Here is an 18,556-nt window from a genome sequence, read left to right as displayed (position 1 = left end):
GTGAATACCATTACATTCACACGTGGGTCTCTTTTGTACCTTTCATAGTCCCACAATCTTCCTGCTTTTTGGCTGCGATCCACACTGATTCAGTTTAACAGTCCCTTTGGTTCCTTCCCAATTCACTCGTCATGGGGAGCTAGGTTCAGACACTGATGAGTAGAAATGCTCCCCCTCTCCCCCCCATCTGGGTAGAAGCACCGGGAGGCTGGTGGGGCTGGTGGTCTGACTCAATAGTCTGTGAAGGGCAAGAGGAAGCCAGGTAAAACATAGAAACATAGAAAACCTACAGCACAATACAGGCCCTTCGGCCCATGATGTTGTGCCGAACATGTGCTTACTTTAGAAATTACCTAGGGTTACCCATAGCCCTCTATTTTTCTAAGTTCCATGTATCTATCCAGGAGTCTCTTAAAAGACCCTATCAAATCCGCATCCAGCACCACCGCCGGCAGCCCATTCCACACACTCACTATTCTCTGTGTAAAAAAACTTACCCCTGACATCTGCTCTGTACCTGCTTCCAAGCACCTTAACATGATGGGGGGAAAGGCATCGAGGAATACTCCGATATGGTAGGATGGAGCCCTGAGTTGAATAAATTCTGATACAGATCAGCTGGGCTAAATAGTCCGTCACTAGAGATGTTTCATACAACCAGGGCAAATTGTGAGATGCTCGTTTGCTATTCAATTGACGGAACTAAGAGCTCTCATCAGGCCAGGGTGAGAGGACCTCAGCATGTGCCTGCTGCTCAGCCTTTAATGGAAACTTCATTAGGGTTCTTCCTGTTGACGAGCTAGAGTAAAAGGTTCCCTAATGCACCACTTGTGCTGTGTAATAGTTGTTGAATTGCACTGTACTGAAGGAGACCATTTGGCCCATTTTCTCTGAACTAGGCACTGAATAGAGCTATCTGATTGGCTTATTTTCTCCTCTTCCCCAATCTTCCCAGGAACTCTTTTCATATTGTAGGGCCGCATCCAATTCTTTTTTTTTTTGAAATTTGCTTTTAAATCTGCTTCCAACAACTTTTCAGCCAGTTTTATTTTCCCAGATCACAATACTGGGCTGTGTAATATCCCCTTGGTGCCCTTGGGATCTTTCACCAGTTAGCTCCGCCGTCTAGTAACCCCCTTTCTGCACCCCCAACCCCTGCTGCCAGTGGAAAATGCTTCTCACCATTTAATCTATCAAAACCCCTTCACATAATGGAACATCTTGTCTTGGCTGTGGTAATCCTGTGCCCATATTATAACCATAGACGTTAAGAGGCAATGCAGTGGCAAGGTTAAGATGGTCTGTTTAAAGCTGTATTACACATGGAATTACAGAGCGCACAGAGGCAGTGAGGAGAGGGGGCTCTTTGTTCTGTCTTCAGAATAAACGCATTGTGCACCTCAGACAATTAACTCTTCTATTGACTGCGGTCTTTTAAAGCTGCTGCATCCTCAACCACCAACCCCCCCCCCCGCCACTAACCCCTCTCTCTCCCTATGTCTCAGGCTCCTTTCACAGTGCTACCATACGGAACTCTGAAAAATCAGCAATAATAGGGGTGAAGATCAACATTGTTCACATTTTAACTTTTTTTTTTCTCCCTGCAACAGTGAATTTGTCAATCAGATCTGAAAGGCAGAAAGAGGCTTTGAATTTTGATCGCAGGGAGCTGGAGAGCCTCCCAGCTGCATGTGTAGGCAGCTTGTGGGATGGAAAGGCCGCCCAGTCACAATTGCACAGCCTACTTTGGGATCTGGCTTTGCAGCAGGAGTGGGGGTGGGCATCATCGCTGAGACAGTGCTGCTTTATCTGAATGCACCTGCAGAAAGGAGGGAGGCAAAATGTTTTTCTCTCCCCCTTAGCTCATTAATTGTACCTTGGAGCTCGAGTGAGGAACAATACAGCACATCAGTAAACGAGATTTGGCAGTGAGAGGCATGTTTACTGTACAAGGTTCTTTTACTAGAATAACACTTTGAGTGCAGATTGTCTCATGTGCTTCTCACTGAGCTGTCAACACTCATTAGGGTCCACAATCTAAGCCCTACAATCAGTTTTGTCTTTCTCTTCATCTTTGATGCCACTCTTTTATCAAATCTGCATTCATTTTAAATCCAATGTATTATTTTCCTGCTTTTTTTTCTCTGATTCTCATGTCCACACACAACCAATGGGGATCATTGGCTGGCAGTCAGTGGTGAAAGCTCTTTATTTCCCGATTTCCTATCCTCGTAGAGCTGAAGTCACTGTACAGTGCCAGACTTCTCATTCCTGACAAGATCAGTTTGGGTCATGTCCAGTACTGACTGACTCACAAGTACCATTTGCTTGACATTAAAATGGGGGCTTGTGAGCAACATGGAAGACAGTTTAAAAAAAAGTTGCAGCCATAGCTGAGATTTAATGAGGGTTAAAGTTCATTGGCATCAGATGTAAAGTGAGAATTCATCTATAGCAGCAAAAATGATGAGGTAACGCAGAGAGGGACCATATTTTTATTTTGGAAACAGAATATCGTTTTAAAAGTAGAATGACAGTCTTCAGTGAAGAATTCATTCAGGAAAGGTTATGGGGACTAAAGTGAAGGAAGAGTACAGGGAACGAGGCCTGGAATTAAAGTTTAAAGTGTAATAGGAGTATCATGCCCCCTGCTAATGTTTGCAGAGTTCAATTAGTCTTACCTGTGCTGTTCATGCACTGGGCATTCCAGCACGGGACTAAACAGGATAAGGGACAAGCTGTAGTAAGTTTGGAGTGTATCTCTTGAAGGGGAGATGCCGTCCAGGTCAGAAGATGCTGGCAGCTTTCGAAGTGTGAAGCTGACTTGGTGAGACATGAAGGTAGGTTCCCTGCAGGGGAGAATGGGTTGCGAGGCTTTTGGGCACTGTGGTTGAGATGCAAATTGGAGAGAGGAGCTGTATCCCTTGATCTTTTTAAAACAATTATCTACCCCCAGTGATCCATTCTCCACAACCCTCCAGTCATCAGGTGTGAGGGCTCTCTCGGTGCGGTAGGATGCAAGGGTTGCTCTCAACGGCTGCAAGGTTGGCAGTGACGACACCGGTGCACTTGTACAGTTAAATGTTTGGCATGCCGGGAAGCCAATTACTGACGTGTAGGATAGTGTGGGGCTGTGATTCATAAGAGGACAGCCTGATCCATTATTATTATGCACGTTAAGGACATGCCCAGACACATAACATGTCCCTCCAAAAGTGGTCAAATTACAACAGCTTGCCCGCTAGGTAGGCCAGCTTCAATAGCACCCTTGGGGTGCAGTCCCTGGTAGCCTTTTGTCACAGATTTCATTGCAACACGGTTGCCGACCTTCCAGTGCTGCTGTGGAGCTGTAGTGCTGCCAAGCAATGTTGGTGTGCTAGGCTCGTGCATCATAATCTGCAGGGCTGCCACGTGAAAACAGTCCAGCATTCTGTGCTCTGCCAAGTCTATGGCCATCGAGAGTTGTGAAACCTCGATAAATGCCTGAGTTAGCTGATGGTACGGTAAACCAGTGGACAGGATTTCTCTCCATGTTTTTTAGGTTCAGAGCATTTATCATGACATCTACTGTTCTTCATAAGTGTCCACACATTCAATCACACACACACATTGGGTCAACATTCTGGCATTATCAATACTTCACTTTCTCATGGGTTCACAACACTGGTTTATTTTAAGGAAGCATTTTCCAAATTGTCGTCTTGCTGTCCTTCTATATATAATCATCACTGGGATAAACTATTGGTTTAGCCTATCTGAAAGATACACCCCGCCATTTATTGGACTTGCTGCAACACAGAAGGCAAAGGGTAGGATTGTTCAGGTAATGCGTGCTGGGGCTTTGAATCCTGATGCAAGGGTGAGTGATTTCATGAGCAAGGTGAGTGGTTTCACTTCAGATATAGAAAGGAGAATGAAATGCTCTAAAATTCTGTCTAATAGTCAGACTTTAGCAGTACTGTTTCTGTGATACCAATCATAAACACGAGAAAATCTACAGACTCTGGAAATCCAAGGCAACTCACACAAAATGCTGGAGGAACTCAGCAGGCCAGGATTGGTTCCTGTGGTGCCAATCAAAGGAGAGGCAATCACTTTGCAACTCTTATAAACCATCCATTTTGACAGGTTTCCAATCTTATACAATAGCACTTTCACCCAAAGGAAGTGAAGAAGGAGGAACAGGGGTAAATGGTTCTTCTGGTCACCTCTGGGTTCTTACCTGTCCTTCAAGCCAGTTTGCCCTTGTGCTCAGTGAGAAAGTGCAGTTCTCTCTTCGGGAAGCCTATGTAGATGTTTAAAAGAGGTGCATTCCTGTGCCTTTCATACCAGCTTGTTACTCAGGACAAAGACTGGGCTTTCGACAGTCTTGCTGTTCTTCTGAGAGAGTGAGTGAGAAACAGTGAAGTTTTTATTGGAAGAGGCCGAAGCCCTCTCTGACCTCGATAGTTCTGACTAGCTCTGGGTAAGCAGATTTCTCTTTACGACCAGACGGAAGAAGAAGGTTGAGTAAAGAGGGCACTTGAGCATGTTGTTTGCCTCAGTTGCCAGCATACCTCCACTGAAGAGACTTAAATTGGCAGACTCTGGCATTGCTTACAAAGAGCCTGGACATTAGCTGTGAAGACAACAGGCTTCTAAACTATCATAGGCATCATAATCCAACTTATCCTTGCCCATGAACTTCCCAATGAGGGCTTCAGGCATGGCAGACATGTTAATTGCTCTTTACTCATAATCCAGTGTCACAGTAGCCAGCGTTAGATATGAACACTGAGCGTGTGGACATTACTGAGTACTCTGTGTGTTTTCAGATGCAAGTGCTTGGTTGTGCTTTAAGATTATGATCTTAAAGATTGTAGAATTTGAAATGAAATGAGATACTGGTCTGTGGTTATTTATCCACCATTAAATATTATAAGGGAAAGTGATCAGAAATGGTGAAATGCTGACTATTATTGCAGGTACTGTGAGCACGATCACACCATCATTGGAATATGACTTGGAATTGCAATGGAGCGTGATTTTAGATTCCACAATCAAATTATTATTAAGTAAGGTTGGAACGTTGCCTCCATTTTATTCCACTTCTGATGGAATTGATAAATAAGCCTCCAGATCACTTTGATTTAACAAAGAGAAATACTAATCGCCTGTTGAAGGACCTGGATAATTTTTCTTTTTGTAGAAGGGTAGTTGGTTTTAAGTTGTTTCCTGTGAGTCCATGGTTGAATATTTCTGAACCTTCCATTTGTCATGCCAACTGCAGCAGTTCCATTGTGTCGATTGTGACCTCTGACCCATTTAGATGAGCTGGCTGCTATACAAATACATATTTTTGCTAGGAGTGAGAATTCTTCAGTCTCATAACTGTTGCAGGTTTCTGATGTAATTTGTCTGCATTCACTAGCCAAAAAAAAATGGATTACGGTTACCAAGGCACTTACTTCAGTCAATGGCCCCTCTAGTACTTAAACAAAGATCTCTCATCACTTCATAACAGAAAATTAAAACCTGAACATAAATCAGATGTTGGCTGGAGTCCTTCTATGTTTAAGATGCTTTATAGGGACTTTAAACAGAGTACCTTGATTGAAAAGTACAACACAGCGATGATCCTGCTGACAACAACAGAACTTGAAATTAACCTATAAATTATTTCCTTGGCACTACTTTTGCAGAAGAGCTTGTTCCCCCTTTTCAATCCATCCCAGACAACTTTGCCAGTGCAATGCCTGTCCCCTGGTTAAAAACAAAGCCAGGATTTCACGTGGTATTTCTTTAACACCCCCTTCGCTCGTCTCCGATGCAATGTCTGCTGTGAAGTTGGGCTCCCCCGTTGAGAGAGAAGCTGCACCCTGTTGCCACTTATGGCTTGTTACTGGTGCACTTCCAGTGCACCCATTTCAAGCTTGTTCCCAAGATGGTCAGTGCTGCTACTGGGCCACATGAAATGGGGACAGGTGAGGTCTTAACCCCTCCCCAGCTCGGACAGCCCCATGACCGCAGTAAATCTGCACGTATATTGCTTCTAATGTTGGGTGTGCAAATGCTTATTTCATGCTCTCATCAGGCCAGGCAGCACCTCTGACAAAGAAAACAACGTTTCAGGTCTGAGACCTTCCACTGATGCTGGGGAAGTTCTGATGGACCATCCTTGACCAGAATCGTTAACTTTGTTTTTCTCTCCACAGACGCTGCTTGCTGTTATGGCTCCTCTTTGTTTCAGATCTCCAGCTTCTGCAGTTTAAAAAAAACCTACTGTACTTTGTTGCCAATTCAAAACCTACTTAATTGCCTGAAGACTGGACAGTAAGGCAAGATAATACATCCCTCAGCAGGCATACAATCTCTCTCTATACTGACTAATTTAAGCACTTCACCGTGCTGAATATCCAAGTTACACAAAAGAGACTGCAGATGCTGGAAATCTGGATCAGCACACGCAAACATCTGGAAGAACTCAGCTGGCCAGGCAGCCTCTATGGAGGAGAATGAACAGTCGACATTTCAGACCCTTCATCGGTCCATTGATGCTATCTGATCTGCGGAGTTCCTCCAGCATTGTGTGTGTGTGTGTGTGTGTGTGTGTGTGTTTTGATCCGAAATAGGTAAAAGCAGTTCTCAGGGATTGGAGCTTGTTTTCAGGATGACATTTTGGAGATGAATAACAACAGGCCTTTTCAGCGGATCCGGAATGGGAAGCCTCTGAGCCATGCACCCATCTGCGGTTTACTCTGCAACCGTCACACCCAGGAGCCTTCACCACGATGGCTCAGGTGGAGTATACAAGCTGCGTCTGTGTCAGCGTGGCAGAAACAAAGCAAATATGTGTCACGTTGGGAAGGAGCGCTTGGAAGGCCTGGAAGTCTATGGTACTGATGAAAGTAAGCTAAGAGCGGCTGGGTTAAAGCAGACGATGGCAGATCCAGCACAGCTTTGGGTCCGTCCTGAGTGACCTTTTTGGAGTTGATGAAAATGAGGAGAGGTGGAAAAACATTTATTCCTATTGCACAGTGTTAAATTTATCCGACTGGCACCCATTGCAGCTATTTCATTTTTTAGTCAGTTGTTTGGTAATCATCTTTTTTTTAAAATTAGGTTTAACATTTGCAGTTGGGCGCAGGAGTCAACAACTTGCCCCCTCGAGCCTACTCAGCCTTTTACTGTGATCATGGCTGGACCAATGTTATTCCTCTAAATCTTATCATCCGATTCTCCTGCCTCATATTTTTCAATGCAGAGCCCTCTCTGATCCCACTTACACCCTGGTACAAATGCCGGAGGGTGAAGGCAGCGACCTTCGGTTCATCTGGCTGGCGCTGTCACAGTTGAGGCTTATCTCGTTCGTTCCCAGTAAGCCATGTGTTGACAGCCTATATCATAGTGGTCATTGCATTGGGAAATATGGTCACCAGCTGTAGCTGGACAAATGTCTGCAACGATCTTGCAACTTTCCACCAGAATTGGCTACTCAGTATTGTTTTGAAATACATAACTAAACTTAAAGGAAAATCAGTTGATGCCCTTTTTAAATGCTTGTGTGGTTATCTGCCTGGAGTGCTTGGAGATGTGTTCAGGAGATTAAAATGTGGGCTAACCCCGGAGCACTGGTGATTCTTTATGTGATCCAGTGGCTGTCTTTTTTCTTGTTCCACGTGGGAAGATGAGACTTGCTAAGTTGCTTTAGATGCTCAAGTGGACCATAGAGAGAGGGATCCCTTACAATGTTGGAGCAGGAATAGTCTTCCTAAGGTCTGGTATCACCGAAGTATCCTTACCTGCAAAGCTAATGGGAAAAGAATCTGCCATCATGAAGGATAATGTAAGGGGTTTTTTCATGAACTGTATACTCCGTTTGACTGGGTCATAATCCTCGCTAGAAGACCAGGATGCTTCATCGGCCGTCAAAATGCGACAAAGGCAACCTGAATATCTATTGGAAAACATGAAGTATTGAACCCTTAACCCCTTCAGCCTGAATTTGGTTTAAAGGTCAGAACTTCTGTTTTGCTCCCGCCAATTATTTATTCATATCAACCGAAGTCATTAAATTAAATTGAAAAGGTGTTCCTTCAAATTCCAGTGTGCTAGTGTCTGAATTTATTTTTAGATGGTTTTGTCTCTTGTCCAGAGTGGCATATTGAAATGTCTTCTTCATCTGTATTTCGATCTTCATCGTGTATAATGCATGTCCTGTGCCAGTCTCACTCTCCTTGTGTCCCTGTCCCTGTAATCGGCTGACTCTGGGAAGTGTTTTGTGTTTGTTCTGCACGTTTTTCCCGAGGTGATTCTGTGTCCTGGCTCTCTGTGCACCGTGTGCTTTGTTTCGTTGCTGTTTTAGTTCGTTTCTTTCTGTTTTGTTCACCAAGTGGCCGGGCCATGTGCAAATCCCATCATTCAATAGTGCTGGAGAGTAGATAGTATTTACCTCAATAATGGTAGTTTCTTTTCAATTCTTTCTAACGCTGAACTCAGAAGACGTCTCGAAGCCTACGCCAACCGCGGAAACCCAGCCGGTGTTTGATGGAGACGGTGAGTCGGTTTTGATCATCTTTCTCTGACCTGGCGTCTTTTTTAAATTGATGTTTGATGGGCATGGTGGAGGGAGGAGTTAGCCATCATATATTCCTCTTTAGAGAAACAATTTCTTCTTTCAATGGGGGAATAAAATTGAAATTCATTTACTACTTGAATGAATTTCAATTTCCGAGGATGGCATCAAGTTAAATAATATTATGTCAGTGATTAATTTTTCCCTGTTTCTATTCTTAATCTGATAGCATCTGCTTTACACCATAAAATATCGGAGCAGAATTCAACCATTTGGCCCATCGAGTCTGCTTCACCATTTCATCACAGCTGAGGCAACTTTCCTCTCAACCTCAGTCTCTTGCCTTCTACCCTAACTTATCAAGAATCTGCCTGAAATATACCCAATGACTTAACCTCCACTGCCGCCTGTAGCAATGAATTTCAAAGATTCACTACTCTCTGGCTAAAGAAATTCTCCTTCATCTCTGTTTTAAATCGACGTTCCTCTATTCTGATGCTGTGCCCTCTGGCCTCAGTCTCCCCCACTATAGGAAACATGCTCACCACATCCACTCTATTGAGGCCTTTCAAATTTTGATAGGTTTCAATAAGATTTGCCCCCCCCCACCATTCTTCTGAATTCCAGTGACTACAGGCTCAGAGCCATCAAACTCTCCTCATACGATAAGACTTACAATCCCGAGATCATTTTTGTGAACCTCCTTTGAACCCTCTTCAATATCAGCACATCCTTTCTTAGATAAAAGGCTCAAACTGCTCACAGTTCTCCAAGTGAGCCTCACTAGTGCCTTATAAAGGCTCAACATTATCTTTGCTTTTATATTCTATTCCTCTCGAAGTGTACACTAACATCACATTTGGATTCCTCACCACCGACTCAACCTGCAAATTAACCTTTAGGGGATCCTGCACGGGGTAGCACAGAGGCACAGCCAGTAGAACTGCTGCCTCTCAGCTCCAGTGAGCTGGGTTTGAACCTGAATTCTGGTATTGTATATCCGGAATTTCCATCTTCTCCCTGAGTTCCCCCAGGGGCTCCTGTGTCCTGGAAGGTTGGTTGGCCACTGCAAATTGGTTCTTGTGTGGTGGCCGGCAGGAGCATGGGATTGGAGGGCTGGGGGAGAAATTGAAGGTCACATGGGGAAAATAAAGAGAGATTAGTGCGCTTGATGGTCAGCGAGATGCCGGTGGGTTGAAGACCGGTTGCCATGCCTTACTTATGACTCTTGTTCTGTGAATCTAATCCTCTCAAGGTCCTTTTCTTTGATAAAAGATGTACAGTTTTAGAAATGCTACCATATTGACCATCACCTTCAAGCATGGACAGTGGGGTTTTAAGTAACCGGTTTGGTATTTCCTTTGACTAATACAACCCTGAGTAGAAGGTATTCTTCTAAAACCTTGAGTGAATGGATGACGTAGAGATAAGAGGTCTAAGTGTCACCTTGTGCAAAACTGTGCAATGATAAAGGTTTTATTTTTAAGTAACTCAGCATAGTAATGGTTTTTAATGCTTGTTCTTTTGGAATAAGCAAGTTTCCATCCCAGATTTGTTAAGCAAAAGGGAAGCAATGGAATGAGTGGGGAGCAGAGAGAAGTCAAAATGAGGATCACAGTGAAAGATGCCCCTGATTGCTGTTTTGTGCCATTTAATGATTAATGGAGCAGAGTACCATCAAATACTGTGGTCTAGGCTGAAAAGAGCAAGGGGTAATATGATAATCTCCACTCTGCTGCCAGGACTTGAGGGTATTACGCAGACTCCATTTGACTCACATTTCAAAGTTGAGTATTTTGTGTTGACTCCAATGCCTTGTAGAATGACTGCTTTCTATAGTGAACTAAACATTAAAAGAAAATGAGGCGAATCTAACTCACTTACAAGAACGATTGACCCCACAGTAAGTTTCCCAGCTTGGGCAGGCAATGTGAGGGTGGGGGTAGAGTAGATGATATCGCTAGTGTTGCTCAGACACAAAATCAGTATTCTGTCATTATGTAGTTCCTGTCCTGTTTCATTTGAGTGAAACTGCACTACCTGAAAAAGCCAGGTATTCAATGCTGAACCTTAGTGATCAGAGCATGTAGTCTTGCTTGTCTTTGGAAGGATAGAGGGGACTGGGAATAAATGAGATAAAAATTGAATGTGAGCAGCTTATGTCATAAGAACAAAGAAGAGAAACCAGGATTGAGACCTACTTGATCCCTCAATCACTCAATTTGTTGGGCATGTGGCAAAGTGGTTAAGGTGTTTGTCTAGTGATCTGAGCCTCAGCTGTGTTTGTGTCCTTGAGCAAGGCACTTAACCACACATTGCTCTAGTGTCTGTGCAAGGAGTGGCGCCCCACACAGACTTCCAATCTGCGCCTTGTAAGGCATAAAAATGCCTGACGCAGGCCTCTCATGGTCTGAGTCGACGTTCCCTCCCTCCCTGATTCCTCAAGCCTATCCATCTCATTCAAAGAGACTAGCTGATTTCTTCCAGGACTCATCTCCTGAACTGTACCAGTTCCACATGTTCCCTATTCAATAAATTAATGTGTGTACTACTAAGGCCAGTCCCCCACCCAACTTCCGCCTTAACAGTAGATGAGTACTTCTTATTTCAACCTAATCATTTCATTTTTCAGTGTTTTGGCCAATCCTGTAACTTGTTACACCTCTACCAGAACCAACAGAAACATGGCTTCTATGTTGATTTTGTGATCAGTGTTGAACCGATCCTTCATCATCCCTAATCTCTGGACCTCCAGTATTTTGACCAATAAATATTGTAGCTGAATATTTCCAATGTCAGCTCCCCACTTGGCATTTTTCTAAACCACCAGCTTCCCATATTCACATTTATTTTTAGTCAGTGGTGAGGTTAAACTTTTGATACTGAGAGTTTAACATCAAGATTTGGTTCACTATTGATTAAACAAACAATTTGGGCTTTCACTCCATGAATGGGTGTGATCTTTGAACTTTGGTCTCTCAGCATTTCTCTGATTTTTACATGCTGGTTCAGGGGAGATCAGTGCAGCTCAGCAGTCTGTTGGTAGGAAGAAAAAGAAGTTGCAAATTTGAACCTTGACCCAGGAAGGAAGAGTATCGACTTTGCAAGTCTAAGTCTCGTTGAGACATGTGTGTTTGAGTGAGATTCTGTTACTGCATATTAAACTGCTGATTCAGGAAGGTGAAAACTAATAGGGCACATTAGCAACCAAAAAGAATTATGATTGAATTTTACTAGGGAATCTCGAAGAGTCCCAGAAGGTACAGGTGGGAAAGTGGGTTGGTGCGTAGGAGTGTGTTAGTGGAATTCATTGTCCTAATATCACTGCTAAGCACATTCAGTTTTATTAGAATTGTTTTATGAGTCCCCCACATGTCTAGTAATCTACAGCTCCTGCAGTGCTGAAGTATTGATCAACCTAAAATCCCTTTTAAGCAGAATCTGCTGGTGTGGTTTGGACACCTAACTCTTGAGGTCAGCTGAATAACTTTTGTTGGGGATATTATTGACCAAAAGACTTTGTGTGGTCTTCAACACAGTACTTCAGTATGCTAGAAATTGGTGTTTCCCATTTAAAGAAATAAACAACTCCAGGCTAGGAACAAATCTCTGCTTGGTGTGGTGCAGACAATTGGTTATGGCCCAACGGTTAGTGTTGATAGTCTACATAAGAAACATAATAAATGGGAGGAGGAGCAGGCCATCTGTCCTTGTCATCATTCATGAAAATCATGACTAATCTTCTACTTGATTTTCTGCTACTGTCCCTTTTAACACTCAAATCCTTCAATGCCCAGGAACCTACCTATATCTGTTTTGAACAAACTCACTGACTGAGCCCTCACAGCCTTCCTGGGTTAAGATTCTTTACCTCAAATAACATATTTCTCCTCATCTCAATTGCAAATGGCCTACTCCTTATTCTCAAAAGTCCTACACTCCTCGGTCAGGGGAAACATCCTCCCTCCCTGCATTTAGTTTGACAAGTCCGTTAAGAATGTTGTAAATTTTGATAAGATCTCCCTTTATCCTTCTAAGCTCTAGAGAGTATAATCCCTGTCCACTCAGTCTCTCCTCATATGGCAAACTCACTATTCCTGGAATCCATTTTTGCTACACTCCTGCCATGACAAGAATATTTTCAGATAAGGAGACCAAAACTTCAAACAAAACTCCAGGTACAGTCTCACCAAGATTCCAGGCAATTGCAATAAGACTTTTTTATTCCACTCCTGCAATGAAGGATAAACTGGGTTAGGAGGAAAGGCAAAAGGATTATAAGACCATAAAATATAGGAGCAGAATTAGGCCATTTGGCCCATTGAGTCTGCTCTGCCATCATGACTGATCGATTTTTCCTTTCAGCCCCAGTCTCCTGCGTTCTACCCATATCCGTTCATGCCCTGATTAATCAAGAATCTATCAACCTCTGCCTTAAGTATACCTACTGACCTGGCCTCCAAAAGCTGCCTGTGGCAAAGAATTAGACAATAGACAATAGACTATAGGTGCAGAAGTAGACCATTCGGCCCTTCGAGCCTGCACCGCCATTCTGAGATCATGGCTGATCATCTACTATCAATACCCGGTTCCTGCCTTGTCCCCATAACCCTTGATTCTCCTACTATCTAGCTCCTTCTTGAAAGCATCCAGAGAATTGGCCTCCACTGCCTTCTGAGGCAGCGTGTTCCACACCTCCACAACTCTCTGGGAGAAGAAGTTCCTCCTCAACTCATGACCTACCGCTTATTCTTAAAACATGCCGTCTGGTACTGGACTCTCCCAGCATCTGGAACATATTTCCTGCCTCTATCTTGTCCAATCCCTTAATAATCTTATATGTCTCAATCAGACCCTCCCCTTAATCTCCTTAATTCCAGCGTGTACAAGCCCAGTCTCTCTAACCTCTCTGCGTAAGACAGTCCGGACATCCCAGGAATTAACCTAGTGAACCTACGCTGCACCTCCTCCACAGCCAGGTTGTCCTTCCTTAACCCTGGAGACCAAAACTGCACACAATACTCCAGGTGTGGCCTCACCAGGGCCCTGTACAAATGCAAAAGGATTTCCTTGCTCTTGTACTCAATTCCCTTTGTAATAAAGGCCAACATTCCATTAGCCTTCTTCACTGCCTGCTGCACTTGTTCATTCACCTTCAGAGACTGATGAACAAGTACTCCTAGATCTCTTTGTATTTCTCCCTTACCTAACTCCACACCGTTCAGATAATAATCTGCCTTCCTGTTCTTGCTCCCAAAGTGAATAACCTCACACTTATTCACATTAAACACCATCTGCCATGTTTCTGCCCACTCACCCAGCCTATCCAAGTCACCTTGAATTCTCCTAACATCCCCATCACATGTCACACTGCCACCCAGCTTAGTATCATCAGCAAACTTGCTGATGTTATTCACAATGCCTTCCTCTAAATCATTGATGTAAATCGTAAACTTCTGTGGTCCCAATACCGAGCCCTGTGGCACCCCACTAGTCACCGCCTGCCATTCCGAGAAACACCCATTCACTGCTACCCTTTGCTTTCTGTCTGCCAACCAGTTTTCTATGTATGTCAATATCCTCCTCCCAATGCCATGAGCTCTGATTTTACCCACCAATCTCCTATGTGGTACTTTATCAAATGCCTTCTGAAAGTCAAGGTACACCACATCCACTGGATCTCCCGCGTCTACCTTCCTGGTTACATCCTCGAAAAACTCCAATAGATTAGTCAAGCATGATTTGCCCTTGGTAAATCCATGCTGGCTCAGCCCAATCTTATCACTGCTATCAAGATATGCTGCTATCTCATCTTTAATAATGGACTCTAGCATCTTCCCCACTACTGATGTTAGGCTAACAGGGCGATAGTTCTCTGTTTTCTCCCTCCTTCCTTTCTTAAAAAGTGGGATAACATTAGCCATTCGCCATAGATTGCATAGATTCCATAGATTCACCACAGCATAGCTAAAGGAATTCTTCTTCATCTCTGTTCTAAAAGGAACCCCTCCATTCTGAGGCTGTGCCCCCTGGTCTTAGACTCCCCCACTATAGGAAACATCCTCTCCACATCCGCTCTCTCTCAAGGCCTTTCAACATTCAATGTTTCAATGAGGTCACCCCTCATTCTTCTGAATTCCAGTGAGCAGAGTCCCAGAGCCATTAAGCACTCCTCATATGACAAGCCTTTCAATCCCAGAATCATTTTTGTGAACCTCCTTTGAACCCTCTCCAATGTCAGCACAAAATTCTTCAAAAAGGGGCCCAAAACTGCTCACAATACTCCAAGTGAGGCCTCATCAGTGTTTTACAAAGCCTCAGCATTATATCCTTGTTTTGATGGAATGGAAAACATATGCAACCTGATGTAAAACCTCCAAAGTGAAAAACCTCTATGGTTCTAAAGCTGTGATGGAGTTGTTTTGTGGGAAGAGTCCACAGTGGTAGAGTAATGTGGTAGAAGTCGGCACTGTTGCAGAAAAATCATCTGCCAAGTTTCAGTTCATAGTTTTTCTGAATTTAATGAGTTTTTAGAACACTGTGTTGACAATTAGATTGTTGATCTTGCCCACATTGCACTTTCCTAATACAATGCAATATAGGCCTTTTACACAGTCACTTAACTGTCATGGTGTTAGAAGCATACAGTGACATAAATTTACTTAAGACTGAGCAATTCAGATTTGATTCCCAATTTCTAATTATGCTGCTGACCTGTGCCAAGGCAGTGATGGTAAAACGGCGATAGGCCTTGAAATCACTGGAATTGGGAAAATTCACCTGAATGTTTTCTGCACTGGATTGGTTTCCAGAGATATCAGTGGAAATATGTGTCTGCCTGTCTCTATGCGTGCATGTGGGTGGGTGAGGGGTGTGTATGCCTCTATGTCTACAGTATATGTGGCACACAGTGTGTATTTGTGTGTGTGTGTGTGTGTGTGTGTGTGTGTTTCTGTCAGGGTTTGCGTCTGTGCGTGAACGTGCCCTGTGGTTGGTGAGCCTGCTGACGCTGACCAGTTACTGCAGAACAGAGTTTAACCGGAGCCACTGCCTTCACTGGTGGAAAAGAGAGAGCTGCTAGAGAGAAAAGAAAACTTCTTGTTTTTGAAATTGAGCACTACTTTGACCCTGAGCTGGTGCTGGATGCCTGACCGTCCACCCACAACACAGGGACGCAGAGGGCTGTGGAGGAGTAGCTTTGTTTCCCAGACACAGCTTCTGTTTGATCTCCCAATAAGTGTTTTTGTTTCAAATTCCCCTTGAATAATTTACTTTCTCTGTGCATGGGAAAGTTATGCAGTCATCTGGGACGGCACAGCTCCCAGCTCGGCCAGGATGACTGTTGTCAGGCACCTGGGCACGGAATTAAACGCTGCTCTTCACTACAGAATTATGACTACGATTAATGAAGCTCCACGCATTATCAAAGTGTTACACGCACAGGCCCCAGATGAGTGGAAGAGTTCTATGAGTCAGTGAACAAGGACATACACTTTTGGGATTGCTTTTGACAGGTGGATAACAACAGCCACAACTTGTGCATTCTGAAACATATCTCACAGGTGACTTTACAATGTGCCCACTATATAGAATTTGTTTTTAAATGGCCCAACCCCCCGTTTGAAACGCCCATCTGTTTAGGTCCTGAGCTGGAGCCAGTGTTGTAGAGTATTTTGACTAATCCAACTTGTGGTTTGAATCCTTTGCATGTCTCTGGGTAGATCTTGGCTGGATGAAACACTGAAGTTGCTCAGGGTTACAGAAAGGGACAACATTTTCTTGCAGAAAATAAAGCCCTTATTTGCCCAGTGCAGACACACTCTTACCCACTTGAGGAGATTGTTGAAGTTAACTAGAGTGATTTTGGTGAACGACATCGTGGGGTAGAATGAGTGACCAATGCAACCATTGTAGCTCGCTTGTCTCATCGCGTAGCTGACATGGGAGAGAAATGTGGACTGCCAAGCATACACTCCTTTACTACACAGATTGAGACGTCAACATGTACACAATTACAGTTCAGGGACTCGGAGTTCAGAGTTCAATTCCAACATCATCTGTGGAATACCTGGATTTAATCCGGGTATTGCGGTTTCCTCCCACAGTCCAAAGACATATCGGTGGGTTAATTGGTTATTGTAAATTGTCATGATTAGACAAGGGTTAAATCAGGAGGTTGCTGGGTGGTGTGGTTTGAAGGCCGAAAGGGCCTGATTCACTCTGTATCAATAAATAAATATACCATTTTATTTGCATTAAAGATTCAAAGTACATTTATTAACAAAGTATTACCTTGGAGAAACTCCCTCAGTCTGTGATTTGAATTTGAGACCTTTGCTCAGCGCGGGGCACCCACCTCTCAAAGGGACAGTGTGCTGTACTTCTGAAGTTTGGTTCTTTTAAACAACACAGTTATATTTCGGAAGCAAGGCACAGCCCGTTCGATATGGCACGTTAGTGTGAAGGTACATTTTAACCCCACTGATCCTTTGATGATTTGTTTTGCCTCTAATAGAAAAGCAGGGGATCTTTGAAGTACTAGTATGTGGTTGTATTTTCTGATGCACTTTTTAAAAAATCTTCCAGAAATATTGTGTGGCACAATGTTTGTGTGTGCCAGGTGACGGAATCTTATTGAATACCCAACTCTAAAATCTGATAGGGGACTTAGTTCATTAACAGTGCACAGACTACACCTGGGTCCTCTGGGTACAGAACATGACAAGCATATCAAGTGTACAGAGTGAAACCTAATGCCATGGAATGCTTGTTTTGACCTCACTTGTGTGCAGCCGTGTGAGGTTGATGGCAATAGCTTTACACACTGGCGTATTGAAGCATTGCGGCCTGCTTCAGGGTTACTTAAGAGGAGCCTGACCTTGTATGGAAGGTGGGTCTGAGATACCCATCTCCTTTAAATTGTAAACACATGTAATTCTGCAGATGCTGGAAATCCAGGGGAACAAATACAAAATGCTGGAGGAATTCGACCTTTAAATTGTTTTTTTTCTCTCAGTGATTGCCCCATTCATCTCACCTCTGTGTCTGTTCTCATGACTTAGAGGCCTTGCACAAAACCGGTCAGTTCCCGCTCCCTGCAAATGGCACTGCTTTAATGTGCCTTTTCATCTGCACGGCCGATTCTAGGCCTCAGATGCTCTCAGGTTTGTCATTTACTTTATCAGGACACCAACTGGCTTCAACACCCTGTTGGCAAATGTCAATGACATGCTTGTGCACAATGAGACTTAATTGGTCGGGAAACTGTATCACTTACTGATCGAACAGACCACATATTCAGCCTAAGTATGCTTGAAAGTTGAACCAGATTACATTTTAAGTTTCTGATAGCAAGTAATTTAAAAATGAATTTTCAGCACAGCAGTTCATGTGCAAATGTCTTGATTTTGCTCTCTTTCAGAGATCACAGCACCAACCCTTTGGATAAAGCAACTAGTTAGTAAAGACTCCAAGCATAATGGCTCCAGTATGAGGATTCAAGGTAAGTGAAGCATGCGAAAAAATCTATGGCAACATTTCTAAGTTACCTAGTAAGGCATCGCTGATGGATAGTGAAAGAAAAAAGCTTATTTATGAGAAGAACATACTTCATATTTTAAAAGCAAAATACTGCAGAGACTGAAAATTTCAACTATGAAATGCTGGTGATACTCAGCCAGTGAGGCAATGTCTGTCATGAGAGAGAGCAAAGTCAATACTTGCAGGTCAGTGACCTCTCCAAAGAAGCCTCTTGATCTGGAGAGTGTCCCCAGCATTTTCTGTCATTAACAAACTTGGATTTGGAAGTGGTTGGAGATTGCTAAACCCATACTGAGGGTTACCTCACTGCTATAGGTCTTGCGGTGGGGGTGGGGGGCAGTTACACATTGTGACGCTCCTTCTGTTCTGCAGTGGGGTTAGCTGTTTGAGACTGTCAGCTGGGACTGATCCAATAGCACCGAGGCCTCAGGGTTCCTAACCTGGACCCCTCGATTCATGGTA

At 43.6% G+C, this 18,556-nt stretch overlaps 1 protein-coding gene across 3 annotated transcripts in view; it reads left to right on the top strand.

Moving 5' to 3' along the window:
- Nucleotides 1-18,556, top strand: part of smoc1 (SPARC related modular calcium binding 1) — a 248,867-nt gene that overhangs the window by 68,268 nt on the left and 162,043 nt on the right. For 2 of the 3 annotated variants that reach the window (XM_072265866.1, XM_072265857.1), the window contains exons 6-7: nt 8,446-8,535; nt 17,976-18,056. In XM_072265866.1, coding sequence (XP_072121967.1) covers nt 8,446-8,535; nt 17,976-18,056 — 171 coding nt within the window. The remainder of the gene's footprint in view (nt 1-8,445; nt 8,536-17,975; nt 18,057-18,556) is intronic. The other variant, XM_072265877.1, reaches the window with a different exon arrangement.

Source organism: Mobula birostris, chromosome 1 (assembly GCF_030028105.1).
Source record: "Mobula birostris isolate sMobBir1 chromosome 1, sMobBir1.hap1, whole genome shotgun sequence".
NCBI lineage: Eukaryota > Metazoa > Chordata > Chondrichthyes > Myliobatiformes > Myliobatidae > Mobula > Mobula birostris.
Note: the sequence above shows the minus strand (reverse complement) of the source record. Positions and strands in the feature narration are given on the sequence as shown.